Below are 27,773 nucleotides of genomic sequence, written 5' to 3' on the forward strand. Positions count from 1 at the left end.
TCTTCATTGATGATTCTGTCCCTCTCCCACTCTCCCTTCCTCTCTGAAATAAATAAAAATATATGTTTTAAAAAACACCATGTCTCAACCTCAGCCTTAGAAATGCTAATTCTTTGGCTTGGAATGGGGCTCAGGCATCCATAGGCTTTAAAAGCTCCCCAGGTGATTCTGTTGTGCAGCCAGGATTGAGAAACTCCACTCTGTGGCAGGATACAGCTCTGGCGTCAGCCATGGGAAGGTGGGCCACGTGCGTCCAGAGCGGGCTCCAGCCACTGGCTCGCCGACCTCCACAGGTGCGGCAGCCCCTGCACCTGTGGCCTCAGGAAGATAAGCCACTCCATTCCTGCCCTGATGGGCCTGATTAGAAAATCTCTCCAAACAACTGGAAAATAGTCCTAAAATAGCAAAAGTGGGAAAGCAGACAGCTCGGGATTGTCCAGGCCAACAACGGCGAGTGAACACAAAACGATTTAGAGTATCGAGTGTTGGGTTTTCAGACGTTTGTGTGGAGAGGAGGAGGGGCGCAGTGGCTGCAGACTTCTCTCCCTAAGCATCCCTGTGCCAACCGTTACTGAAATCAGCTGGTCTTTCCAACCCCCGCTGGCAAAGGTAGCAGGGAGGGGCTTCCGGGACTGCTGATCCTGCCTCCAGCACTGCAGCCATTTGCCTGTGAAACTAAACTCACCTTTGCGAAAGCCTCTTGGGGTCTGGGAAGGACCCCAGGTCACTGTGCTGGGACAGCACCTGGGGTGGGAACGTCCGGCCCATGGGCCTTATCGCAAAATCCTCGTAAAAGGAAGAGAGGAAGAGGGTACCCAGAGGTTGAGGCTGCGTGTTTATCTACCCGATGGCTATGTCACTACCTTCTGTTGCTTAACAAACTGCTCCAAAATTCAGTGACTTACAACAGTCACCATTGGATTTGCTCACAATTCTGTGGGTCAGCAGTTTGGGCTGAGTTCTGCTGAGCGGTTCTTCTGCCGATCTCTCCCGGGGTCAGCATGCAGCCACATCGTCCGGCAGTGTGACGACCTGGCTGGCCTGAGATGACCTCATTCACATGTCCAGCGGTTGTGCCCGCTGTCGGCTGGGCCAGCAGGCTCCAGCAGGCCCCCTCAGGGTCTTCACCTGGCTGTGGTCCGAAGGGTGAGTGTGGAAACTGACATGCCTCTGAGGCCTGGGCTCAGAATGCCACAGCGTCACTTCTGCTGCATTCTTTTGGTCCAAGCAAGTCCCAAGGTCACCCTGGCAGGTCGGGGGAAATAGACTTTCCCTCTGGATGAGAGAAGCTGCAAGAATTTGTGGCTATTTTTAATCTACCACTTAGTGAATGGGCTTTGAGTCCTTTTTCTATCTCTTTGTTTGGATAAAGGTACATCATCATCACGATCATCTTATAAATAATTATCAAATGAGATGATGCATATAAAAGTGCCTATAAAAATCTTAGCATGTGGTTTAGTGCTCAGTGAATGCTAGCAGTTTATATGAATGAATATTATCATTTAAGTGCATATTCTGTGCCAGGCATTTCACATACATGATCAGCAATCCTCACAGCAACTCTGAAAATGGATATGATTACTTTCATGGGCAGATGAGGAAACTGAGGCCCAGAGAAGTAAAAGGAACTCACCCACGGACCCATAGCTAGTAGGAGTAGCAGGGCTGGGATTGGAGTCCCAATGCACCTCCCAAAAGCTACCTGCAGGGGGTAGAGAAAGAGAAGCAAGGGGGGCTCGGAGAATTTGCACATGGAACCCCCAAGGGTGTTGGAGGAAGAGCTCTGGGCGGCCCACCCAGCACTTTTGCCCCCTCTGTGGGAAGCATCTCCTTAGAGGGTAACCAGTGGGCATCCAGTGAGGGTGGGGACCAGGGGAATTCAGACAGCTCACACAGGTGGTCTCCCTCCTAGCAATGGCCTTGGCTGCACTCCCCTGAGTGTAAGCCCAGGAGATTCGCCATAACTTAGAATGCTTTGCAGGAGTCACTACTCTGCCTTGTTTCCCCACTTTGCTGCACAGGGACACTGTTTTCACACTGTGGTTACTTCCCAGAGGCGACCCTGTGACTAGCTGAGCAGCTAAACCTCCCTGAAGGGGAATGAGGGACAGGCCATCTTATTCCAAAGGACAGTGGCCAGGGCAGACCACTGGCTGGAGTTCCGCCCACAGCAGGCACCTGTGAGTGCCCCCTCCCCACCTGCCCCCACTAACTAGCAGTCTCTTATACTCTCAGCCTCCTTCCCCCAGTGCCTCTCTTGGCTCTTCAGATGAGAACCCCTGGGACTTGGCCACGGCAGAGGAGGTGCTAGGTGAGGCTGTAGCCATGCTGGCAGAAGTGGGACTTTGGGTTCAGAACTGAGGGCTTGTCAGAGCCCAGCCAGAGGAGCGTTCCACCCCTCACACCACCCCCTCACACCTGCCCCCAAGGAAGTAGGTAACGCAGGTGATGGCAAGAGATAAGCGAGATGCTCACGGTGACACCTGGGTCTGCATCCTGTGTCTGCACTTCCTGTCCACATGGCCCTGGCTTTCTCTGGTCTGTCTGTGCCCCACATCTTCATCCATCAGAGGGAACAGTAACGGTACCAACTCCAGAGGGCCGTGGTGAGAACTGGGTGATGCCCGGTGTCAGGTGCCCGGGTCGGAGCGCCGGCCTTAGCCGCTCTTTTAACTTGTGGCTCCGTACCATCGACTGGCCCACTCTCTCAAGGAAACCCCTCCTTCTTCTCTCCACAGTAAACACGTGTGGTTCTAGATGGAGCCTGGGACCGGGAGACTGAAGAACAAAGGCCGTCACTACGCCCCAGGGCCCCAGACTTTCCTGCTCCATTTCTTCCCTCCCTCCAGCCTGAGCGGGGTGGGGGTGGGGTCATCTGTGGAGACCCACCTGTCCCTCGGGGCATGTTCCTGTGCAGTATCTCAGTTACTTCTCCCAACCCTGAGGGCTTTGACTTCCTTTCTTGCTTCTGTGTGGGTGGTCTTCGGTGTTCGTAACCCCATGTGCGGACCAGAACACTGAGGCTCAGGGAAGCCGCGGCATTTCCCAGGCCCACAGAACTCATAGCTGGCTGCTCCCCTGGCTGGTCTCTGACAAGCCCTCATGCAAGCCCTAGGCCCTCTCCTGCCCATCACCCTCCTAGCACACCAATGTGTCACCAACCAGGGGCTCCTCTGAGCTTCAGGGTACAGAGGTCTATTGCGGGGGGTGGCGGGGAGCAGGGGGGGGAGGGAGGGGGCTGCAGTTCCAACCCCCTTTGAAACTCAGGGCCCACCAGGAGTCACCTGTTAGCTTAAACTCAGGTGTGGTAGCGAGGGGCTATTTGTGAATAGCAGAAGACACTTCTATCCCAACACTCAGGAAATTCCATGGATTTCTGAAGCTTTGCCAGGAAAGGGGGACAAAGGCCAGATGTATTTTCGTCAATCACCCCCACGCTCGTGCTCACACACACTCTCTCTCCCCTTCCCTTGCTTACGGGTTCCCACTGGTCCTCGGAGGAAGAGGCAGAGTGACCTCCTTTCTCTGAAAGACCCCGTGCTCCTGGGGTCAGCTCAGAGCAAGGCCAGGCGTGCTGGGAGCCCAGGTCATCCCGGAGCAGAGGACAGCGGCATCTGGAAGTGAGCGCCTTCCTGCTGGGTCCCCTGGGGAGGGCTCCCTCCAGGGTGGGCCCCTTTGCAGGCAGCATCCCGCCTGCTCCTCATTTCTGCCCCCGGAAGCCTCCCACCCCTCCTCCTGTCCGCCCGAGTTCTCACGCCTCGGCATGCTCCACGAGAGGGGCTGGTAAACTCATTGCCAACCCCCATTCAAGGACTAAGGGGTTCTTTGTGTCGCTGCTCCCAGGGGGACGGGCACCGGCAGGGAGCACACAGCCTTCCGGCAAGGGCACCCTCTGGGCTGGGCGGAGGGTAGGGCGGTGCTCGGAACTCGGGATCCAGAGCTGAGGCCTGAGCTCAGATCCAGGGCCAGCACTTACTCACCTTGTGGCCTTGGGCATGACTGAATGCTCTCTGTTTCCTTCCTTATAAGATGGGGATAATAATAGCACCCACCCCCATGGCGTTAGTAAGAGAATTAACTAAGACCATGGAATCTAAGGAACTGGCGTTAGGGCTTGGGGCTGAGGAGGGAGGCGATAGGAGTTAGCTGTTACTATTATTATAATGCTTCATTAACAGTAACATTGTATTAATAACAAAGAAATATGATCATAATAACAATGGCAGAGAATTTGGAGCATCACTGGGGGCTGGTAGGACCGTGGGCCTTGGTGGGAAAAGGGGGGAAGGGCCATCTCAGCGGTCCTCCAGAGCCCCTCATGTGCGGGCCACGTCTCAAATCTGTCCCAGCCCCCCTCCCCAGGCCCTCCACCCAACCTTCCCTCTGCAACTTAGGCGGGACTCCTGGTCTTCCCAGCTCTAGACCTGGGTGGGATGTGGGAGGAGGGGCGGGGCCTCAGTGACCAAGTCCTTTCTCAGGAAAGGAAGGAATGACCTTTCCTTGGCTAAGGACACCCAGCCCCCTCTCCTCGGGGGAGGCTGTGCCCCTGGAGGCTGGGGACATTCTAGAAGGTGTCGATCATCTCCTGGGAGGAGGGCAGAGGCCAAAAAGGACATTTGAAACCGCAGAGTTTGTGAATGAAGCAGGGACCCCTCCCCAGGATGGCCGTGGGACGTGCAGCCCCTGCATGGGGCAGAAGCACCAGCGAAGCAGAAGTGGGGGGCTGTAAACACCAGCTCTGGTTTAGATTCTGGTGACGCTTCAGTTACTAGGGAGAGACGCATCCGCCAGGCTGAGCGGCAGCGTCTCATTCGACCCCAGCAAACCCCCAGGAGGAGAAAGGCCAGGGCCCATCCGGTGAGCCAGGCCCAGACGGGCATGTACTCAGCCATCACAGCAGCCAGAGGAGAGGGGCCCCGTCAGGATCCACGAGTGCCTCTGTTTCCTCATCTGTAAAATGGGGACAACACAGCTCACGTCAGAGGGTTATTGATAGGAAGGAGCAAGTGAATGTATGCAAAGTATTCATAACAGTTCCTGTCACAGAGCAAGCTCTATGGTAATTATTAGCTATTTTTATTTCTGTGGGAACAATAGTGTGAATTGACCCATATCCGTGACCGCGTCCACCGGCCTCCCCAGAGTGTGCATGCCTTGTGCCTTGTGGGGACGAGCTGACGTTCAACCTGACTCCCGAACGTTAGAAGTTTCCTAAGTGAGGACCCTGGACCACCACCCGGGTCAGAATCAGCTGATTCTAGAACACACACCCCCCCCAACCAAACCAGCATCTCTCAGGTGGGACATGGGACTCTGCATGTTAAACCCCCCTTGCCTAACTCTGTCTCCAGCACAGAATTCTTTGGGAAACAACGATTTAGTTGAACCCCGCTCTGTGGACAGATGAGAAATGGAGACTCGGGAGCCAGGGGACATGGTCTGGGTGACACGTGGCTCGTTGGCCAGAATCCCCCATTCTCCTGGGAGATGCTTGACTGTCCACCCTGCCTCCTTGTTCCTGGAACATTCCAGATGACTCCCATCTCTCTGCAGTCCTGTTGGATTCACGCAGCCCCCTTCTCTGTTGCAGACCTTCCTGGTGCGCAGGAACAGCTGCTCGAAGCACCTGATGCTCTGTGTCCACTTCCCTTCCCTGAACGGGAGTTCGTCCGAGGTGCTCGAGTACACCATCAAAGAAGAGAAATCGAGTGAGTACCCGTCCTTCCACTCTGGCCTCCGACCACAGCAGCAGATGCTGCACCCCTAACCACAGAGGCACCCCTCAGGCCGGAGGGGTGTAGAATTAGAATCAGGGGAAGTTCTCAGCGCGGACGCGATTGGCAGGTCACTGTCGGTTTCCGCTCACTGTGTCACTGCTTGCTGGCTGGCTTCCTGGGGGCCGCGGTGGAGTTTCCTCCTGTCCGCTCAGGCTGGAGGGAGGGAGGAAATGGAGCAGGAACGTCCGGGGCCCTGGGGCGTAGTGACGGCCCAGCACGCACTCATGATCTCGGACAAGTCACTGAACCTCTCTGGGCCTCTGTTTTCTCATCTGTCAAATGGGCACGGTAGTCGCCTCCTGCCTGTACAGTAGGCTCTTCGTGAGGGTCAAGGAGCAAGCGCTTTGAAAGACAAAACTCCTGTGTGTGCGCGGGGCTGCCAGGGGCCGGCTTGCACCTCAATGGGGAAATGTTTGGGGACCTCCAATCCAGGGTGGGTTTGTACCGAGACACAATAAGAGTGTTTGGGCTTCCCCCTCCTCTCGTGGGCCACGCCCCATATTAAGGGCCCAAAAGCCTGTTAGAAGAATCTGAAGAATATTCCAAGTACCAGCTTAGATCCTCTGATAACTGGATCCAGGGTGTGTGGGCAGCTTTTTACTCTTAGTTAGCAATAGTGACGACAGTTAAAGAAAAGAAAATAGCCCTCGCCGGTTTGGCTCAGTGGATAAAGCATCGGCCTGCCGACTGAAGGGTCACAGGTTTGATTCCGGTCAAGGAGTTTGATTTCGGTTGCAGGCTGAATTCCTGGCCCCAATCAGGGCGAGTACAGGATGCAACCAATCAATGTCTCTCTCTCACATTGATGTTTCTCTCTCTCTGTCTCTCCCTCCCCCTCCACTCTCTCCAAAAATCAATGGAAAAATATCCTCGGGTGAGGATTAACCAAAAAATAAATAAAATAATAATAATAAATAAAATATTTATTAAGTAGTATAGAAGTATTATAAGTATATAATATACTTATATAGTATATACTTAAGTAATTTATGTTTACACTAGTAGCCCTGTGCATGAATCCGTGTGCCAGTAGCTCACCAATAGCTCGCTGCAGCCCTCCTATAGCTCCCTCCATCCCCCCAACACTCTGCCCTCCCTCATAGCTTGCTTCCCTGCCCCCTCCTGTAGCTCTCCGCCGCCCACTTCTAGCTCGCTGCCCCACCCTCCTGCTGATTCATGATCCAGTCATTAAGTGGTCGGTCGTTACGCTTCATGGCATAACGACCATTTGTATATTACATCTTTATTATATAGGATAACTAAGTATTATCTAAATATTTTTAAATATTTATTAAATATTTTGGAATGCTTGTTTCCTAAGAGGCACTTATGCCCAACACTGGGACTATGCCAAGATGAATAAGAGAGCCCTGGCTTCAAGGGTCTCCCAGTCTAATAGAGGGTGGGGCGTGGTGGGTGATAAAGACAGACATCTGCACTTGCTGTGCAGTGTGACAGGTGTGATTGCAAGGGGACCCCGGGCTGAGGGGCACAGTGGCCACGGATATTGAATGAATTCAAAGAGTCTGGAGGATTTGGCTAGAAATAAATGATAGAGATTCAGTCCACAGGCCAGGCAAAAACCCAGAAATATTCCAAAGAAGAAAGAAAAGTTGAGAATTCTTATCATATAAAGCACATTCTTGAACATTACTGGCCCTGCATTCTTAGCCCTAGGACCACTCCAAGGCCATTACTGGGTGTCAGGTGACCTGGAGGATGGGTGCCAGGAGGTCTGGTCCTGTCCAGTGGTCAGGATGATGTCATGTGGTCGGGACACGCGAGCCCTTCGGGAGATCATCGGAAGGTTATCTGGAGGTCGGAATGCATGCAGATGTATAGCCAGGCTTCGATGCAGGCCTGGAAAATTCAAAATGTTTACGTTCCAGGCTCGTTAGATCAAGAATAGAATCGCTTCCTCAGACCTCAGCCTGCTTGATTTTGGTAACTTAGCATCTTGTCTACAGTGACTGTGTTTATTTCTTCAGCCAGTTCATCACAGACTGTGGTGGGAAGGATTTGGGAGGGTGCCAAGCAGGAGGAGGCCCAGGCTGGGTCCTGAGGGTGAGTGTGTGAGATAAGGGCTAATTTTCTAGCTCAGGAGTTGGAGGAGAAACTGAAGGCAGAGGCTGGTTCCCGCTCTTGCTATCCGGGGGCCCTATCTACGGAGACCAGGACTCACGAAGAATAGGTAAAACAGAACTCTCTCACTCGTGTGTTCAACAGATTGTTATTAAGCATCTACTCTGTGTCAGGCGCTGTCCTACCACTGGGGACACAGCAGGAAACAAAACCCAGTCCCTGCCTCTCAGAGCTTAGGTTGGGGTGGAGGGAGGAGACAATAAGGAAACCATATTGGGTGGCTGTCAGTCAGATGGAGCCAGGCTATGCAGAACGTGGAGGTGGGGAGATCAGCCAGCTGCTGGGATGATGATAAAAAGGTCTAATGGCTTAACCATAGAAGAGGCTAGTTTCCTGCTCATGTGCATGATTACTGGTCCATGGGTAAGGCTCAGGGATCCTGGCTGATGGAGGCCCTGCCACCTTCAGCACACAGCCTCCAGTTTCCCATGGTTGACTCCTCCCAATAGGCTGGAAGGGGAAACCACACGGAGGAGGCTTGTGGGCGGATTTACCAAGTCCTGGAAGTGTTACCTGTACTTGTATTCCATTGGCTAGAACCAGTCATGTGACTATACCTAACTGCAAGGGAGACTGGGAAATGTGGTCCAGACGTGTGTCCAGGCCAGAGGCAGAGGGCCTGGGTTCTGGTGAACTGCTAGAGTCTAAGGTTATAAAGTGTGTACGGTTGTTAGTTTATATAGCAAACCTTAGTGACACCCCATCCTGCAGTGTCCAGCAGGAAAAAAAGTGCAGGAATCTGAAAGAGGAAAGAAACAACCTTATAGTCTCCCCAGATCAAATATTTAGCACCCTCTACTGACTGCAGAAGGGGTGAAGTCGTTTGGGGCACCTACTGCTCTCCAAGAACCCTTTCTCAGACGTTCTCAGCAGGTGCCTCTGGGGCTGCGAACACCCTGGGTGCTCTCTTGAGGTCATGGGAGAGGGACAGACATGAGCCTTGTGGACTTGTGTAGTCCTGCCTCTTAATGAGAGTAACCGGGCTGTGGGAACTAACCTAGACACTAGTTAGCTACTACAATCCTTTAGAAACCCAAGGGCCAAATGGACTTGAAATTTTAACACCAACATCAGGAAAGTAGCTGGAAGTGGGGAGTAGTGAAGTGCTGAGCCTGTTACACATCAACATGTGCTCTAGAAGTGCAAGCGGGGAGCATTGTTCAAGGTCAGGCTGATCGGGAAGGCTTCTTGGAAGAAGAGGGAATCGGGCTGGACCAATGGAGAGTCTGGAAGTTCTGCTCTTCTCCTTTGCTCCGCTGCTTCTTTCCCATCTCTCTGCCCCAGCCTCCAGGGCAATCCTTTCTAGGTCTCTCCAACCCAACCCACCCCCCAGCTGCCCCAGCCTCTTGGAACAGAAAGCATGCACAAGCCTTCCCAATGGAACCAGGACACCCTGTCTGGTGGCATGTCTCCTTTCTGATTAGGAGACCAAGGGACCAACCAGGCACTTAGGGATGGAGGCAGCTTACTCCTCTGGGTTTGCGACTTCCTCCCAGAGCCATGCGGTAGAATCTCAGTTTCCATTTTTAAAAAATATATTGTTATTGATTTCAGAGAGGAAGGGAGAGGGAGAGAGAGATAGAAACATCAATGATGAGAGAGAATCATTGATCGACTGCCTCCTCCACTTCCCCACACTGGGGATCAAGCCCGCAACCCTGAGCATGTGCCCTGACCGGGAATTGAACCATGACCTCCTGATTCATAGGTTGATGCTCTACCACTGAACCATGCCAGCCAGGCTCATTTTCCATTTTTAAACTTTTAAAAAGTTCAGTACCCAGCTTTGCTGAAAAGACTATCAACACCCAAACCAAAAATCCTTTATGTAACATAACTCTTGTAATCTTGATTCATGTCCATTCACTGTAACTACACATAAGTTCGTACGTGTTTTGTTTTGCTCTTTTTTTATATTCACTGCTCCCCATACCTCTGATCCCTGAGGTCTCCTCTGCCCCAAACCCAGACAGAAACAGGAGAGCAGCAGGTAATACGTATTTTTGTCATGTTGCTTCGCTGAGCCTACCTTTCTCCTTGTCTTCCTGTTCGGCGGTTCCCTCCTTCGCATCGTGCTGGAGCACAGACTGTAGAAACAACACAGCCTGTGTTGGGACCCCAGGGCTGCTTTTTCTACCTGTGTGACTTTGGGCACCAGGGTCCTACAATGGGAATGATAGCGGTGCCTCCCCCGGAGGGTGCAGGAAGGAGTTAGTGTGTCTAAAGTGCCTAGAGCCCAAGCTGGTTTGGCTCAGTGGATAGAGCGTCGGCCTGAAGACTGAAGGGTCCCAGGTTCAATTCCGGGCAGGGGCACATGCCCAGGTTGCGGGCTCGATCCCCAGTAGGGGGCGTGCAGGAGGCAGCCAATCAATGATTCTCTCTCATCATTGATGTTTCTATCTCTCTCACCCTCTCCCTTCCTCTCTGAAATCAATAAAAATATATTTTTAAATAAATAAATAAAATAAGTGCTTAAGACAGGGAGCCTCTTTCCACTTGCTAGATGGGATGCTGCCTGATTCATGAATCGCTCAATAAAGCCAATTAGATCTTTTAAAAAAGATAATAAAGTGCTTAGGATAGTACAGAGAACAATAAAAGTTAGTTTTTCTTGCTGTTGTTAATCCTCCTGCAGGATTAAGCCAAAGGAGGAGTGGAATGAGCCCACTACACACGTGGTTCCAGGGCTCTGGGTAAGTCCCAGCCGCGTACTCGGGGACTACTTTGTGGTCCCTCTTGGGAGGAGGGAGCCACCAGGCTCCCGAGTCCTCCTGCGGCTGTGGTGGCTGCAGTGAGGGGCGGCCTGAGGAGGAAGTGGGCAGGGAAAGGCCCAGGGCCTAGAACTGGGGCCTTTTGTTGGGATTCCCCACCCAAAGCTGAGGCCAAGGAAGGAGACAAGGGGATCCCCCAAAAGTGGGTGGTCAGTGTCATCTGTGGCCCCGCTCTGTTTGCTCTGGGGGAGAAAGACTCCCCTGGACCACCTCTGTGAGTCTGTGTGCTTCCTTGTTCAGAGTTTCTTTGCAAAACCCTGAAGCAGTCAGCTCAGACTAGTTATGCCGCAATAACAAACAACCCTAAGCTACAGTGGCTCTCACCCAGGTATGTACGCACACAGAGTCCTGCACACAAAGTAGCGTGAGTGTATTTTTCTCTCATGCTACATGTCAGCTGAGGCTCTTGATAAAAATATCTTCATTCTGCAGTCAGGGCTGAAAGAGCAACCCGGGCATGTGCCCTGACTGGGAATCAAACTTTGACCTCCTGGTTCATAGGTCAATGCTCAACTACTGAGCCACACTGGCTTGGCGGGGCACCTTTTAAACCAAGGAGGGGGAAATTCTAGCTGAGTCCTCCTGGAGCAGAGATCTGTATGTATGGGCCAGTCAAGAGTGTCACCCAGAATGACTTGGAAGTCCACACAGGAACATTGCATGGGTACTCTTGGGTTTGACCCCTTCACCAACTGACCCATTATCCTAGAGTGATACTTACACCTGCATTCGCACCAAAATGTGTTAAATCCAAAAAAAGGTAAGTAACATTTATTAACGTCAGGTTAGAATGGAGAAGGCCGCTCTTGCTGTGTTAGTAGGGGCGGTATTGCCTCATGGTGGGGTTGGCACTCTGTCAATGCCAGGCTTTTTTGAGAGCATGAGCTTTGGAAAGGCAAGCAGTTCCAGGTCTGTCTCTGTCACCTTGTGACATCAGACAAGTTCCTTAACTTCTCTGTGGTTCAGTGTCCTCATGTACAGCCCAGCTCTTGGTGGATTGAGGAGTGAATACGTGTGGGGACACAAGACAATGTTGCCTGGCACGTGGGAAGCACTCAGTAGCATCGTGACTGTAATACTGTGATTTGTAATAAGAAATAACCTATTTGGTTATTGTTCCATTCCTGGCACAGAACTCTCAAACCCTTGGAATTTTCTAAGTGATAGGAGCAATAAAGGTGTCTTGATGCTCATAACAAGCCCCTTTAACCTGAGCTTATGTGAATGGCACCTAAGGACAGGGACCAGTTGACAGGGGAGCCCACCATGTGATTAGAAGGTTGGAACTTTCAGTCTAGAGGTTGAGTCAATTGCTAATGGCCAATGCATCAGGCCTGGGTAATGATGCCTCCATAAAACCCAAAAGGTCAGGGTTCGGAGAGCTTCCAGGTTGATGGACACGTGGAGATTTAGGGAGAGTGGCCACTCAGAGACTGTTACTTTGCCCTATGCAAGCTCCATGGCCCTTCCCACTTACCGTGCCTTGTGCCTCACTTCCATCTGGCTGTTCCTGACTCATGTCACTTTATAATAAACGGGTGACCCAGGAAGTAAGATGTTTCCCTGAATTCTGTGAGTCGCTTTAGCAAATGACAAGAAGGAGGTCATTGGAAGGTCCAATCTATAGTTGTCACCTGGGCTTATAATTGGCATCTTAGGGGTAGGGCAGGAGGCAGTCTTGTAGGACTGAGCCCCTAACTTGCGGAGTTTGACACTATCTCCCAGCAAATAAAGTCAGCATTGAGCTAAAATGTAGGACCCCCAACTGGTGTCAGAGAATTGGTTTTGGTGTGGGGGTAAACATGCATTGGAATTGATGTCGGAGTTGGAGTCACTGTCTAACATCATAGCGTTGTCTCTTGGATAAAATGGAGACATTTATGGGGAAGAGCTATCACAGCACCCATGTGTCGTAAACACTCAATGAAGCCAGCAGTTACAATTAGCTACGGGGATTGAGTAGCATGCAGCTCACACCTCAAAACCATCATTTCCTGCCCTAACCGGTTTGGCTCAGTGGATAGAGCGTCGGCCTACAGACTGAAGGGTCCCAGCTTCGATTCTGGTCAAGGGCATGTACCTTGGTTGCAGGCACATCCCCACTATGTGCAGGAGGCAGCTGATCGATGTTTCTCTCTCATCGATGTTTCTAACTCTCTATCCCTCTACCTTCCTCTCTGTAAAAAATCAATAAAATACATTAAAAAAAAAAAACACACACCATCATTTCCTGCAACACCTTGCTCCTGAGAACTCCTCTAAGAAGTTTATTTCTTTTTTTGTTCTTTTTTTTAACATTTTAATTTTTTAAAATATATTTTTATTTATTTCAGAGAGTGAAAGGGAGAGGGAGAGAGAGATTGAAACATCAGTGATGAGAGAGAATCATTGATTGGCTGCCTCCTGCACGCCCCCCACTGGGGATCGAGCCCACAACCCTGGGCATGTGCCCTTGCCAGAATCGAACCTGGGACCCTTCAGTCCACAGGCCAATGCTCTATTTATTAAGTCAAACCGGATAGGGCTAAGAAGTTGATTTCTTATTGCATATCAATAAGAGCAGTTATTACCCATGGAGGTTTGGGCTAAAAACTTACCAGAGTTTGTTTCTTTCCGTTTTCTGTAGTTTCCTTTTTTGCCTCTAAAATTGGATTTAGCCCAGGAAAAACAATACATCATTGTGTAATTCAACTCTAAGAATTTATTATTATAAAACTTCAATGGGTTTTTGTTTTTTTAATAGATTTTTGAATCATAGTGGTCCCTATAGTTTTTAGCCTTCCTTTGTTCACTTGAGCATTTTATAGTGAGCTTTTTCTGTGTTATTAAACATTTTAAAGTTGTTCCAACCAATTAAATACAGGCATACCTCATTTTATTGAGCTTCACGTTATTGCACTTTGCAGATATTGTGTTTTTTACAAATTGAAGGTTTATGGCAACGTTGCATTGAGCAAGTCTATTGGCGCCATCTTTCCACCAGGCTCAGGTGATGGTCAGCAGTTTTTGTCAATGAAGTATTTTTAAATTAAGGTTATGTACACTTTTTAGACATAATGCGATTACACATTGAATGCACTACAGTATAATGTAAACATAACTTTTATATGCACTGGGAAACCAAAACAGTTGTGGGGCTCGCTTTATTACACAATATTTGCTTTACTGAGGTGGAACCGAACACGCAATATCTCCGAGGTCTGTCTGTATGTGTTGAATGGCCTCTGAAGGAAGACACGTATGACGGCCCCTGACATTGGGCGCGCGCACACACACACATTCACACACACACTTAACCAAAAATGCAAACCAGATTGTCCTAACTGCTAGAATGTGAGTGTGCACTTTGGGGCATTAAAATTGATTATTTTTCAACTGTGGGAGATCAATGTAGGCCTCCTTGGGCCTTGGAGGATGGGAAATCATGATGAGAAAGAAGAAATGGGGACAAGGCACGTTCAACTGAGACCACAGCCTACATCAGAGACAGGAAAGGATGAGGAAAGGATGGGCTGGCGCTGGTGGGGGTGAGGTGACTGGAAGTAGAATTGAAGATAAGGCTGGGGAGGTGGCATTCAGCCAGGTCACAAAGGGCCCTGCCAGCCACCTCAGGTGTTAGGCTCTAGTTGGTAGGTCATGAGCAGAAATATCCCGATGAGATTAGTGATTTAGAAGAGAGCTCAGCTGTGTGGGTGATACATGAGACAGCCAACTGTGCCGGGAACAGGACAGAGGAAGAGGAGGGTGAGGTTTGAGAGACCTGCCCAAGGTAAGGATGGCTGCCAGGAACTGGGACTGGGGAGTGGGCGGGGCCAAGAAGAGGGATGTGGCCTGGAGCCCTCAGGGAGGGGAAACCCTCTTGGGGTTGAGGTCTTGGGAGAAGGTGGAAATGTAGGTTGCCGGGCCAGGAAGCATGAACACAGGGACTGCCAAGAGTCTGTTTTGTGACCTGAGGAAATGGGACACATGAGGAGGTTTGGACTGAGGTGGGAGAAAGATCCACAGAGGTAAGAGGAGGGGTACATGGGTTTGTGGGGGTGGGGGTGTCATGCCAGCTTTAGGCCCAGGCGAGTGACCTCAGCCTGTATTTACAGTGACTGTCACCTTCAGGGGCTTTAAAACAGCTGCAGGAAATGTGTCTAAGGGAAAGAGGCCCAATTCAGCTGTTTCGGAGAAACACAGCCTCCCCCTTTTGGAGGTGACTACAGGGGTGTCAGGGGTCAGGGTCCAGGCCTCAGTGCCTCCTGGGCTTCCAGTCACAGGAGGGCATTGGTTGCGGATTATTTTAGCTCAGCGTTTGCATCTGGGTCTCCCACCCTCCTTTCCAGCTGTTTCTGCCTCCCTCTGCCCCCCCTCCATGAAAATCTGCTTTCTGGAAATTCTCTAGCCAGTGAACAGATTCCTACTCACTTGTGGAAGTCTAACACCTCCCGTAAGTAGTGCCCCGGGCCATGAGGGTGTGCAATTCCATAGGAAGGAAAGTTACAGCGCTGGTGTTACAACGTGGATGGAATGTCGTTTGTCCTGAAGGTCCTGAAACAGCCAGAGGACGGGACACCTGTCTGTTTAAGGCTCCTCCTGACAGCCAGCATCCCCCCTGTGCCCATCACCCACCCAGGCCCTCTGGCTGCCCCACAGGTGACTTAGGCGGAGTCGCATGGTGGGTCCCTTGCCTGATGGTGCCTGTTTGGGGCGATTTCCCTCAGGTTGTCTCAGTGTGGAGGGCCCCTGGAAGAATAGCAACCCGGCATCCCATCTGGAGCGGCCCTGCTCCCTACCTGCCTCGGTGCCTGTGCTTGCATGTCTTCCTGTTCTCCTCGGCCTCTGAGGGCTCATCCTTCGTTGTCTGTTTTATGTCTTCACATCTCTGTCCCCTGCTGGCTGGAAGCTCCTGAGGGTAAGCGCGTGTGTCTGATATAACATCTGAGGTCCCCAGAGCCTAGGAGGAGGACAGGGCCTGTAGCAAGTGTTTGGGAAACACCGCACCACTGATCTGCTGGTTGATAACACCTCACACTTGAGCAGAGAGACAACCTGGTCTGGAAGGACAGAGAACGTAGCCTTCACAACCCAGTGGACCCCAGTCCAAATCTGACCCCTTTGCGTTCATCAGCTGTGAGGTCTTTGGTGATGCTGCTCCATCCTCTACCTCACTAAGCCTTGGTTTTCTCAACTGTGAAATGGACTCATAATCCTGGTGGAAAGACATACAGTAGGTGCTCCTCAAAAGTTAGTTGCCCCTCCCCTTCCCTGACTGCCCGCCTTCCCCTTTGGCCTGGGTCTGAGGGTTCGAAAACCTGGATTTGTATTCGGTTCTGCCGCTTAACTGAAGCAAGTTGTTTGACTTTAGGGCCTCACTGTCATCCACCACAAATGGGTTAATGATGCCTCTAAGGGAAGTGTTACGAGAAACTGATGGGAAAACATGTGACCATATCAAAAACCTGGCAGAAATGCAAGAGTGAGCTGAACACTGCGGCATGCATGCATTTGTGTATATATGTAGCTAGCAACCATGGAGCCCTGGGCTGGGATAAGACCAGATTCTACTCTTAAAGGGCTCACGTGGGTAGCTGAGTAGATTGGGGCAAGAATGGAAGAAACGAGGGGAAGTGCTTTGTGGCTCCCATGGGTCCCTGTGCGGAGGCTTGGCTGGCCCTGGGAGGATTACCCACATCTAGGACTTGTAAGGAGATGTTTCTAGGGGACTCAGCTTTGGGGTTGTTTTTTTTTTTTCCCAAAAGGAGAAGCCAGTTGTTACCTCTGAGCACCTCTGGAGGACCTCCCAGATTAACTTTGCTCTGGGAGTTTCCAGGCAGCTTCCCCACTTGGAAGAGTGAGCAGCCTTAGGGCCATTGTGAGCTTTGCAAAGCCAGGGGTAAGGGCCGATGAAATGGGTTCTAATATGGTTCCCTCGGTAGCTTGCTACATGACTTTAAGCAAGTCACTCAGTGTCTCTGGCCATCCTGCCTCCACTCAGCAAGAGATGGATACAAAATGCCCTGGAAATGCAAAAAGTTAACCCTTTGCACTCGCTTGCTTTTTTCTCGATTCCTTTATTCTAATGCTAACCGTGTTGAGTCACACTCAACATCCGAGTGCAAAAGGTTAAAGGTGAAGAGAATCTTAAAAGCAGCAAGAGAAAAGCAGTTAGTTACCTACAAGAGAGCTCCCATAAGACTATCAGCTGATTTCTCAACAGAAACTTTGCAGGCCAGAAGGAAGTAGCAAGAAATATTCAAAATGATGAAAATCAAGGGCCTACAACCAAGATTGCTCTACCCAGCAAAGTTCTCATTTAGAGTCAAAGGACATATAAAGAGTTTCACAGACAAGAAAAAAACTAAAGGAGTTCATCACCATCAGACCAGTATTACATGAAAATGTTAAGGGTTTTCTTTAAGAAGAAAGATAAAAAATATGAACAATAAAATGGCAATAAATACATATCAACAATTGAATCTAAAAAACACACAAAATAAATGAACAAGCAGAACAGAAACAGACTCATAGAGATACAGAGAACATTTTGATGGTTGCCAGATGAGAAGGGGGTCGGTCGGGGGGGGGGGGGGAGGTAAAATGGTGAAGGGATTAAGAAGTACAAATTGGTGGTTATAGAACAGTTATGGGGATGTAAAGTACAACACAGGGAACATAGTCCATAATATCCTGAAAACTATGTCTGGTGTCAGATGGGTATGAGATTTATCACTTGGTGTGTTATGTAATGTCTAATCACTGGGGTGTACACCTGAAACTAATATAATTTTAAAAAATGCCTTGGAAGGATAAAGGCCCACACAGAGAAGGTGCTATTCTCTCTCTCTCTCTTTTTTTTTAATTTATTGATTTTTACAGAGAGGAAGAGAGAGGGATAGAGAGTTAGAAACATCGATGAGAGAGAAACATCCATCAGCTGCCTCCTGCACACTCCCTACTGGGTATGTGCCTGCAACCAAGGTACATGCCCCTGACCGGAATCGAACCTGGGACCCTTGAGTCTGCAGGCCGACGCTCTAGCCACTGAGCCAAACCGGTTAGGGCGAGAAGGTGCTATTCTTCATTTACCTGACCCAGGCACCTGGATTATAAAGCCTCGCCACAGCCAAGGGAAATACAGGATGCTCAGTGCCCAGGGAGCCCACCTGGCCTCCTGGGAAGTCATGTTATTGTGCCTGCCCCATCAACTTCTCCTTTCTGCCCAAACTACGTAAAGAAGCAGTCAGAGGAGAGGCCTTCTGGAAAGTTCTGTAGAAATGGACTGGTATCTTTGCAGCCCTTTGTGTCCATCTCCCCTTATCTGTCGAGAATCAATGATTAGTCTGTGCTGCTTTTATCAGCAGTCCAGATCCTGTTACACACCTTTTGTTGTGCTTGTGGCTGTCTTGGCCTTGGTTTGCACAGTGGAAACTTTTAGGGAACCTGCCGAGCAAAACTTCCCCTGCTGGGATGTTCCTTTAATGCAGTCGTTGTTGCCAGCCCAGGCTGCCCTGAGCAGCCCCCAGGGCAGACCCAGTTCCCCAATAACTAGGCCTTACCCAGGCCATTCTATCCTGCCATCCCCAGTTATTGGGGACCCACTGTGTACCAGGCAAGGGTGGGCTTCCATAGAATCCATCACTCTTGTCCTCACCACAGCCCTAGGGAGCAGGTGCTAGGACCCCCATTTTAGCTGAGGAAAGTGTGCCCAAGGAGGGATCTGGGATTGAACCGGGGCTGTTAACTCCACTTTCACCTGAGCCAGGTGCTTTCTTAGCTGGTCTTGCATGGTCCTTATGCACGTGGCTCTCCAAGTCAGGGGAGGTGGAGGACACCAGAGAGGGAGGTACGTGGCTCTCCAAGTCAGGAGAGGGAGGACACCAGAGAGCAGACAGTGATCGAGTACACCTAAGAACTCTAGAGTTACCCTAGAATCAGGCCTAAGCTAAGCTTATACCCCAGGGCTTGCTGTGCATTGCAAAGAACCAGAGCTGGACAGAGAGGTGGCAGACAGGAACTGGATGGCTGCAACAGGTGAGGAGGGGTCTCGAGAGTCAGTGAGGTCACCTGAGCTTCAGGTCTCTGAATGATTCTGGCTCTCTTGTTGTTGTTGTCGTCTTCAGTATTACAGATGCCCCCTCAACCCCCAACTTCCCCCACCACCACACAACCCCTGCCCCACCCCGGTCTTTTCCCACTATTGTCTGTGTCTATGGGTTATGCACATATGCATATACTAGAGGCCCAGTGCACGAAATTCGTGCATGGGTAGGGTCCCTAGGCCTGGCTGGCGATCAAAGTCAATCGGAGCCTTCCTTCCCTTCCCCTGGCTGCTGGCCAGGGCCTTCCTTTGTTCCACGCTGCCCCCTGGTGGTCAGTATATGTCATAGTGAGTGGTCGAACTCCTGGTTGATCGAACTCTAGAGGGGACAATTTGCATATTAGCCTTTTATTATATAGGATGATCTTTGGTTAATCTCTTCCACTCCCCTCCCCACTGATCTCTGTTATTCTGTTCCATGCATCCATGCCTCTGGACCTATTCCATTCATCAGTTTATTTGGTTGATTAGATTCCACACATAAGTGAGATCATGTGATGTTTGTCTTTCTCTAACTGGCTTATTTCGCTTAGCATAATAGTCTCCAGGTCCTTCCACGCTGTTGAAAAGGGTGATGGTTCTTGCTCTTAAGGACCATCTCAAAGTGGACCTGTCTCTGAGCTGTGTCTTTGGTGGCCGGAGCTGGCTCATCCCAGCCGGTGAGAGTTCATTGTGCCCATCTCTCCCCCAGTCACATGTCAGGAGTATTTACATTATGGAAATTGACAAATGCTTTCTCTCTGGAGAGCCTGTTGCTAAACATGTACCAGCACCCCACCGCTGTTTCCTCATCTGTCAAGTGGACAGTAATGCCCATCTTATGGAACCATTGGGAGGCGACGTATGGGTGAGCATTTTGCAAACTAAAGCAATTATTATAATTTTTACATGAAAAGGTATATTTTTAGAAAAAAGGGGGGCTGTATCTTTGCAGAAACATGAAATAAATTGGGATCAGGGAGAGGTATGACAGGTGTAATGTAGGCCCCCAGAGAAATCACGGGATGATGTCTGAGTCCTAGATAGAAACACTATCATGTGGCAGAGAAGGGTGGCTATACTTTCATTGACACTCTTCCCATCAGGAGCTGAAGGCTGTGGCCCCTCCCCTTGAACCTGGGTGGCCTGGGACTGCTGTGGCCAATGGAATAAGGTGAAACGATACTATGCCAGGTCTATGTGCACCTTTTAGGAGAACTGGCGTCCTCTGCTTGGACTCTGGGAGGCCTGCGTTGCCATGTAAGAAGTCCAGTGATGGAGAGACCACCTGGAGAGGCTCCGAAACTCTAGGGAGAGGGAGAGAGTCCCGGCGGCGGCAGGGGGGGGGGGGAGGTCTGAGTCTAGTCTTCCTGTTATCCTACCAAGGCACCAGGGGAAGGCTTCTGGGCTCTGTGGACTAGAACAGTCCTCCCCTGAATACCACCAAGCGACCTGGTCAGTGCCAGGAGGAGCAGAAGACTCTCCCAGCTGAGCTGCACAGGGGCTTCTGAAACTCGGCGCCTGGCGTTGTGTTGGGTCATCCTGGGCTGTGGAGGCTGTCCTGTGCCCTGAGGAATGTCTACCGGCATCCCTGGCCTCTGCCCACTAGTAGTATCACCCCCACCCCTGATGTGACAACCTAGAATATCACCACACTCCCAGATGTGCCCTGGGGACAAGTTTGCTCCTGGATGAGAACATCACTTAGGGCTCTGCCATCCAATGTGGCAGCCACGAGCCGCATGGGGCTATTGAACCCTTGCAATGTGGTGAGTCTGAATTGAGATGTGCTGTTCGTGTAAAATACACACCAGATTTGAACACTTAGTGTGAAAAAAAAGGAACATCAAGTGCCTCATTATGTTTATGGTTTGTTGAAGTGATAATAATGTGGATATATCGGGTTAAGTAGAATATGTGATGGAGATTAATGTCACCTAATGTCTGTCTACTGGTTCTGATGTGACTATGAGAACACTGAACATTGCACGTGGAGCCCTTATCGCATTGCCACTGGACAGCAGGGTCTAGAGAACAGCAGCCTGCGTGCTGGGTGAGAGCATAGACTGCGGAGTTAGGCTTGCTCACCATCACATTCTGTCATCATGGCTCCCCGGCTCTGTGACTGACAGAAAGCTACTTACCTAACTCTCTGTGTCTCACAGCTCATCAGTGGCGGTTACTTTCTTCTGGACCTCAGATCAAAGTTCCCAGACTCTGGGGTGAGACAAACTTTGTAAGATCCTGTCATTGAAGATGGGTTGTTTTCTGGGTTATTTCTTTTTTTTTTTTAATATATTTTTATTGATTTCAGAGAGCAAGGGAGAGGAAGAGAGCAATAGAAACATCCAGGATAAGAGAGAATCATTGATTGGCTACCTCCTACACGCCCCACACTGGGGATGGAGCCCGCAACCCTGGGCATGTACCCTGACCGGGAATTGAACCGTGATCTCCTGGTTCCTAGGTGGATGCTCAACCACTGAGCCATGCAGGCTTGATGGGTCCTCCTGGGGCACTCAGAGATGTTCTCACCATCAGGAGGTGCCCTGGGCCACCTCCCTTTCCTGTTTCTGCTCCCAGGAGAGCCAAGTGCTTCTTCATGACAGTTCAGCCACAGACACCTCCTCGCCCTGCAGTGTGAGTGGAGGGGCAGGCAGTTGCTTTCCCAGACTGGCAGCCAGTTCCCTGTGGGTGATTCAGTGCCCCCATAGGACCGGCATGCGGGTAGGGATGAATGGCAGGCCCCTGCTGGGCGTCTCCTCTTCCGCCCTCCCCAGGTTCTTCTCCCCAACACCTCCCTGTCTCCTTGCGCTTTATTTAGTCTTTCCTGACACTTGGCAATTCACACATCTGTCTAATGTCTCCCCTTCTGTTTTGGCATCCGAACCTATAAATAGTTCCCAGGCAGAGTCTGTCAGCTTGTGACAGTTTATTCTGTCCTCCTGTTCCCGGACTTCAGTCCGCATCTCCGCATCGCTAAATATGGAAGCGCAGCGTGAGAGTGAGAGAGACTTTCATTACAGCTTGGACAGGGTGGTGGCAGCTGCTGCAGATGTGACTGCCAACATGGGGTCGGACACGGTGCTTGCAGCAGCACCGAGGCCGTGAGGCGTGTGGTGTGATCCAGGCAGGTCCCGGGATGGTGGGAAGAAGGAAGGCCTGGCCCCTGCTCTCCGAGAGCGTCATTCCGGGCCAGAGGTGGGCCTGTGAGCACATCGGGATGGGGTGTAATGCTCTCCGGTGGGGTGAGCCCAGCGCCGGGGCCTGAGGGAGGGGCTGGGAGTTCTGCCAGGGGAAGGCTTCTCCGAGGGGAGCGCGGGGCCTGCCCAGTGATGGGGGAGATGTGTGGGAAGATGGGAGGCGTCTCTGCTAGCCAACCAGTGAGGCAGGGACAGGATGAGAGCAACCCAGGGTGAGGCACGGGGACTCCCTCCCTTCACCCCACACCCCCTCTCCTGATCAAAGGCTGCTCCCAGGCCATGACGTGGGCCTAGGGCCAGTTACTAAACCTCTCTGAGCCTCCATTTCCTTGCCTGTAAATGAGGACAGTGGAGTTGTTATGATGATTTGAAATATAGACACTGGCACACAGTAGACATGATAAATGGCAGATGATATTATGATTACTATTAATACTGTTATTAAAACTTGACAACAGTAACCCACCACTATTCATCACGAGGCTCAAAGCCCATGCTGGGAAGCTGGGAGAAGGGGAATCATAGCAGTCGGAATCTAGATTCCAGAGAGACCAGAGTCAAACTCTGGAAAGCGCCCAGGCTCACCCTCTCTTCTCTGGGCCTCAGTTTTCCCATCTGTGCAGTGGGGAAGGCTGGGCCACAGGGCTCTCTCCGGGCTTTCAGTGGTTTCCTGTCCACTGGGAGGGACATGTGGGTGTGCTGGGTCTCCAGGCTGAGCAAACTTGAAGTGTGGTGCCGAACTCAGTAAAAAGGCATTGCTGCCTTTTCCATCCTGACATTTGTAAGATGTAATCCAGAGGCGATTGCGCTTTATGCCAACCTCGACCAGCAAAGATGGCCATGACTCGTCCCCAGGGCTGCCGTGGACAGCTGCATAGCCATGCACTGCCCAGAGAGCCTGGGAGGTGAGCTGAGTGGGGTTGCACTTGTCAGGTTGTGCATTTTTGTGCCGGGCAGCCGTCCCCTGGACCAGGAGGCACTTCTCTGCTCCTTGGCCAAACCTGTAACAGGGCTCCCTGCTTGGCCCCCTGACCATGGCGGCCAGGGCCTCCCCTGTTCCTTTCCAGCCTGCACAGGAGGTCCTGCAGCTGGGCCTGCACAGGGGCCTGTGGTTGGTGGAGGAGACGGGCAGGGGGGCGGCACTTCAGGGCTGGAGGGGTGTGGGCCTTTACAGAAATAGGCTCGGGCAGGCTGGTAAGCACAGTGAGGGGCTCCAGGGGCAGCCAGTGAGGCAGAGGCCAAGGTGCCCACCTGAACTGTCAGTCAGTGACAGCCCGGGAGGGGTGGGGAGCTGATTCCAGCACATTTTCAAATCAGCGCTCTCTCCCCGCTCCCTGAACCCTAACTCGCCCCCTGCCCTTTACTCCCCGCCGCCTGCCCGAGCCCTTCCAGACCTCTGTTATATTTTCACTCAGAGCCTCTGCACAAGGAGGTGGGGGGTCCGGAGGGCCTCGGTTACCCTTAGCCTCACCTGCAGGTGGAGGAAGCCGGTGTCAGAGTCCAGGTCTTTGATCTCAGGGCATGTGATGGGCGGAGCCAGCAGCCGCACCTGGTCAGCCCTGTCCAGCCTTGGGCTTTGCCCGGAGCAGGAACCAGTCCGTGCGCCGGTCCCTGTGTGGTTGGGCAGCACGTCTGCCCAGAGAACACGGGAGACCTGCTGCCCGCGTGGGGTCAGTGGGTTTCTCGCTCCTCCTGGCACCGTCTGCCGTGGGTGGGAACCAGCGATGGCCGAAGCCCGAGTCTAGCAGCACCTCCTCCAGGCAGGAGGGTGCGTGTTCCCGCCCCATGGGTGGGGCGGTGGCTGCAGCAGCATCGCCAAGCAGGTGAGAGCCGGGGGGCGGGGAGGCTGGAACCACGGGGTCCGGGGCTCCGGAGAGACTGCTGGTCTCCTCCCTTTTCCTCCTGGGAACAGGGGGAGTAGTTTTCACCTGTTACAGAAAGCGGGGCCTTTGGAGAGGCCTGATGGTAGTAGAAACAGTCTTTCTTCCATCCCAGCCACAGACTGTCCAGGTGTAGTTCCCATGGCAACTGTGGTGTTGCCGGGCAGCAGTGGGTCCTGCGAAGAAAAAGGCCACCGTGACCTTCCAAGTGGGTCTGGCCCTGCCTGTCTCCTGTCTGCAGGTGCCCCTCCCTCCTGCTCCCAGCTGGGCACCACTCCCTGGCCTCTTGTCTGCACTCCAGGCATCTCCTGGCAGGGACCCAGCCTGGTCAGCTAGTGCCCCTTGTACAAAGGTGGATCGGAATCCAGTAGGCTCAGGCTTCCCACCCATTCTGGGTGCCAGGTTTCAGGGAGGTGGACTCAGCAGTGTTACCTGAGGCTTTGGCTCAAGGCCACTTCCGGGACCCACCAAGTCCCCACCCCACCCCCTGCCAGCCATGTGTGATGGCCTTTACTCTCCAAAGGTGAGCCCTCTGACTGCCCACATGTGGTCCTTCCTGGGACCCTCTGGGGACACTTTCCTCCTGGGGCAATTCTCACCCACCCAATGCTCCCCCCGTAAATGGGCATGTTGAGGCCTCGTTACATGCCAGGTTTCCTCTGAGATGAAATCAATTCATGCCTCTCCCACCCCCACCAAGCAAATTTTCAATCATGGAAAGAGTGTGAGCAGGCCCAGCCGGCGTGGCTCAGTGGTTGAGCATCGATCTATGAGGTCACGGTTCGATTCGCAGTCAGGGCACATGCCCAGGTTGCAGGCTCGATCCCCAGTAGGGGGCGTGCAGGAGGCACCCAGTCATTGATTCTCTCTCATCATTGATGTTTCTATCTCTCTCCCTCTCCTTCTCTCTTCCTCTCTGAAAGCAATAAAAATATATATTTTTTAAAAAGCGAGTGAGCCAGCTGTTTGAATCTCTGGCCCTCAGGAAAGAGTTCAGTTAGTCCTGTGCCCAGGCTGTTGACAGTTCCCTGTCACCCTTCAAACTGCTTGGCTTCCTCTCACTTTCTCTGTCCATTTCCCCTTTCTTTCTACAGACCTTGAACACGGTAAATATCTGTCAGTGATGATAATACAATGAAAACGTTTTAGCTGAGGAGTAACTCTGACCCAGCCCTCCCAAGGGGGCTCAGAACTGGGAATGTATGAACCACTGCCGTGTTTGATCTCTGGGCTAACCAGGCCGTCTGCTAACAGGATCGACGGGGCTTACGTTTCTCAGTCCGCGTTCCCGTGGCCATCTTAGTGACCTTTGGCAAGGTGTAGCCTCGTTCCATTTTTGTGTACGGACCTGTTCCTCCTCGAAGCCGAGGGTCAGGCTCAGGTGAACGAACGTCCATCCTTCATTTCCGCGAAGACAAGTCTGGCCCATTCTCGGCTCAGCGTGAACATGATGTGGAAAGGTTTTCTTTTGTCAGACTCACTCGCCTCGGTCCCTGGGGGCTGGTGGTCATTAAAACCAGGCTTGTCTCAAGTTTACCTTTGCACTGTCCATGAACAAAGTGTCTGTTAAGGGAATTAACAGTGTCAAGATTGCAGAGGGACTTTGGCCTAGATTATGGTAATAGCTGGTTAAAGGCCCGTTGAGCAGTAATTATAACAATAGGCGCTGCCAACTACAAGTAAGAGTTGGCTGTTCATTATAACAGGTTGGAGATACCCCTCTCGAATCAGGTATACACCACCAGTTGATGCTTACTATTTTGCAAACAAACTTGGACAGCATTCATCATTTTCATTCTTCTTCCTTTATTTTTTTAATCCTCACCTAAGGATATGCTTTTATTGATTTGAGAGAGGGAGAAACTTCAATGTAAGAAACATCAATCAGCCCTAGCTGGTTTGGTTCAATGTCTGGAGTGTTGGCCTGTGAACTGAAGGGTCCTGGGTTCAATTCCAGTCAAGGGCACGATACCTTGGTTGCAAGCTTGATCCCTTGCCCTAGTCAGGGCGCATGCAGGCGGCAACCAATCCATGTGTCTCTGTCACATCAATGTTTCTCTCTGTCTCTCCCCCTCCCTTCCACTCTCTCTAAAAATCGATGAGAAAATATCCTCAGGTGAGGATTAGACAAAAAAGAAAGAAACATTGATTGGTTGCCTCCCATATGTGCCCCAGCCAGGGATTGAACCCACAACCTAGGTATGTGCCCTGACTGGGAATCGAACCTGCAACTTTTTGGTGTATGGAATGACACTCCCAGCCACCCAGCCAGGGCCTTTTTTATTTTATTTTCTTTTTTTCATTCTCAAAAATAGGTGTTTGAAAGACCTTATGAAAAGGATGAAAAGGCAAATTACAGACTGGGAGAAAATATTTTCAAATCACACTACTGACAAAGGCCTTGTATTAGAAAAAAAATCTCAAAACTCAACTTTAAAGACAAGTAACCCAATTTAAAATGGGGAAAGGATCTGAATAAACTTATTTCCAAAGACTATACACAAATGGCCTGTTAGCACACGCAAAGACATTCAACATCACTAATAATTAGGCAAATGCAAATCAAAACCACCGAGAGATCTCACCTCATGCCCACTAGGAAGGCTGCACTAGAAAAGAAAAGTGTTGACAAGGATGTGGAAAGTTGGAACCCTCAGACATTGCTCGTGGAAACATAAAGTGAAGTAGTAACTTTGAAAACAGTTTAGTAATTGGTAGTTGTTTTTTGGGGGAGATGGGGTTGCAAATTTAATTATTTTTTATTTTCTATTACAGTTTACATGCATCATCATATTCGTTTCAGGTGTACACCCAAGTGACCAGACATTGCATAACTTACTAAGTGATCACCCCAATAAATCCCACACCCATCCAGCACCACACCTAGTTATTAGAATATTATTGACTATGTTCCCCATGCTGTGCTTTACACCCCATGACTATTCTGTAACAACCAATTTGTACTTCTTAATCCCTTCACCTTTTTTGCATATCTCCCCAACGCCCCTCCCACCCACCAACCAACAAAACGTTCTCTGTATCTATGAGTCTGTTTCTGTCCTGCTTGTTCATTCTGTTTTTTAAATTCAATTGTTGATAGATACGTATTTATTGGCATTTTATTGTTCAGATTTTTATCTTCTTCTTCTTAAAGAAGACCCTTTAACATTTCATGTAATACTGGATTGGTAGTGATGAACTCCTTTAGCTTTTTTTTCCCCTTTGGTCTATTTTGGACCATCATTTCTAAATGATAGCTTTGCAGGATAGAGTAATCTTGATTGTAGGTCCTTGCTTCTCACCACTTTGAATATTTCTTGCCACTCCCTTCTGGCCTGCAAAGATTCTTTTGAGAAAACAGCTGACCGTCCTATGGGCATTCCCTTGTAGGCAACGAACTACTTTTCTCTTACTGCTTTTAAGGTCCTATCTTTGTCTTCAACCTTTTGCATTTTAATTGTGATGTGTCTTGGTGTGGGCCTCTTTGGATTCATCTTGTTTGGGACTCTTTGCGCTTCCTGGACTTGTATGTCTGTTTCCTTCACCAAGTTAGGGAAGTTTTTTGTCATAATTTTTTCAAATAGGTTTTCAATGTCTTGCTCTCTCTTTCCTCCTTCCAGCACTCTCATGATGTGAATGTTGGTTCACTTGAAGTTGTCTCAGAGGCTCCTTACACTATCCCCCCCGCCCTTTACTTTTCTTTTTTTTTCTCTCTTTTTTTTTTTTTTTTTTTTTTGTGTGTGTGTGTGTGTGTGTGTGTGTGTGTGTGTGTGTGTGTGTTCTGTTTGGGCGTTTTTGCTTCCATGTATTCCAGTTTGATTATTTGATTCTCAGCTTCACCTACTCTACTGCTGATTACCTGTAAATTAATCTTTATTTCAGTTAGTGTACCCTTCATTTCCGACTGGTTCTTTTCCATTTTTATGCTGTTGTGG

At 50.6% G+C, this 27,773-nt stretch overlaps 1 protein-coding gene across 1 annotated transcript in view; it reads left to right on the forward strand.

Annotated features, from left to right (window-relative positions):
• The window catches only part of RIN3 (Ras and Rab interactor 3), a 111,275-nt gene that overhangs the window by 36,897 nt on the left and 46,605 nt on the right, over positions 1 to 27,773 (forward strand). Inside the window, exon 3 of the mRNA XM_079768115.1 lies at positions 5,594 to 5,711. Coding sequence (XP_079624241.1) covers positions 5,594 to 5,711 — 118 coding nt within the window. The remainder of the gene's footprint in view (positions 1 to 5,593; positions 5,712 to 27,773) is intronic.

This window comes from Cnephaeus nilssonii (assembly GCF_951640355.1).
Source record: "Cnephaeus nilssonii genome assembly, chromosome: 4".
In the NCBI taxonomy this organism is placed as follows: Eukaryota; Metazoa; Chordata; class Mammalia; order Chiroptera; family Vespertilionidae; genus Cnephaeus; species Cnephaeus nilssonii.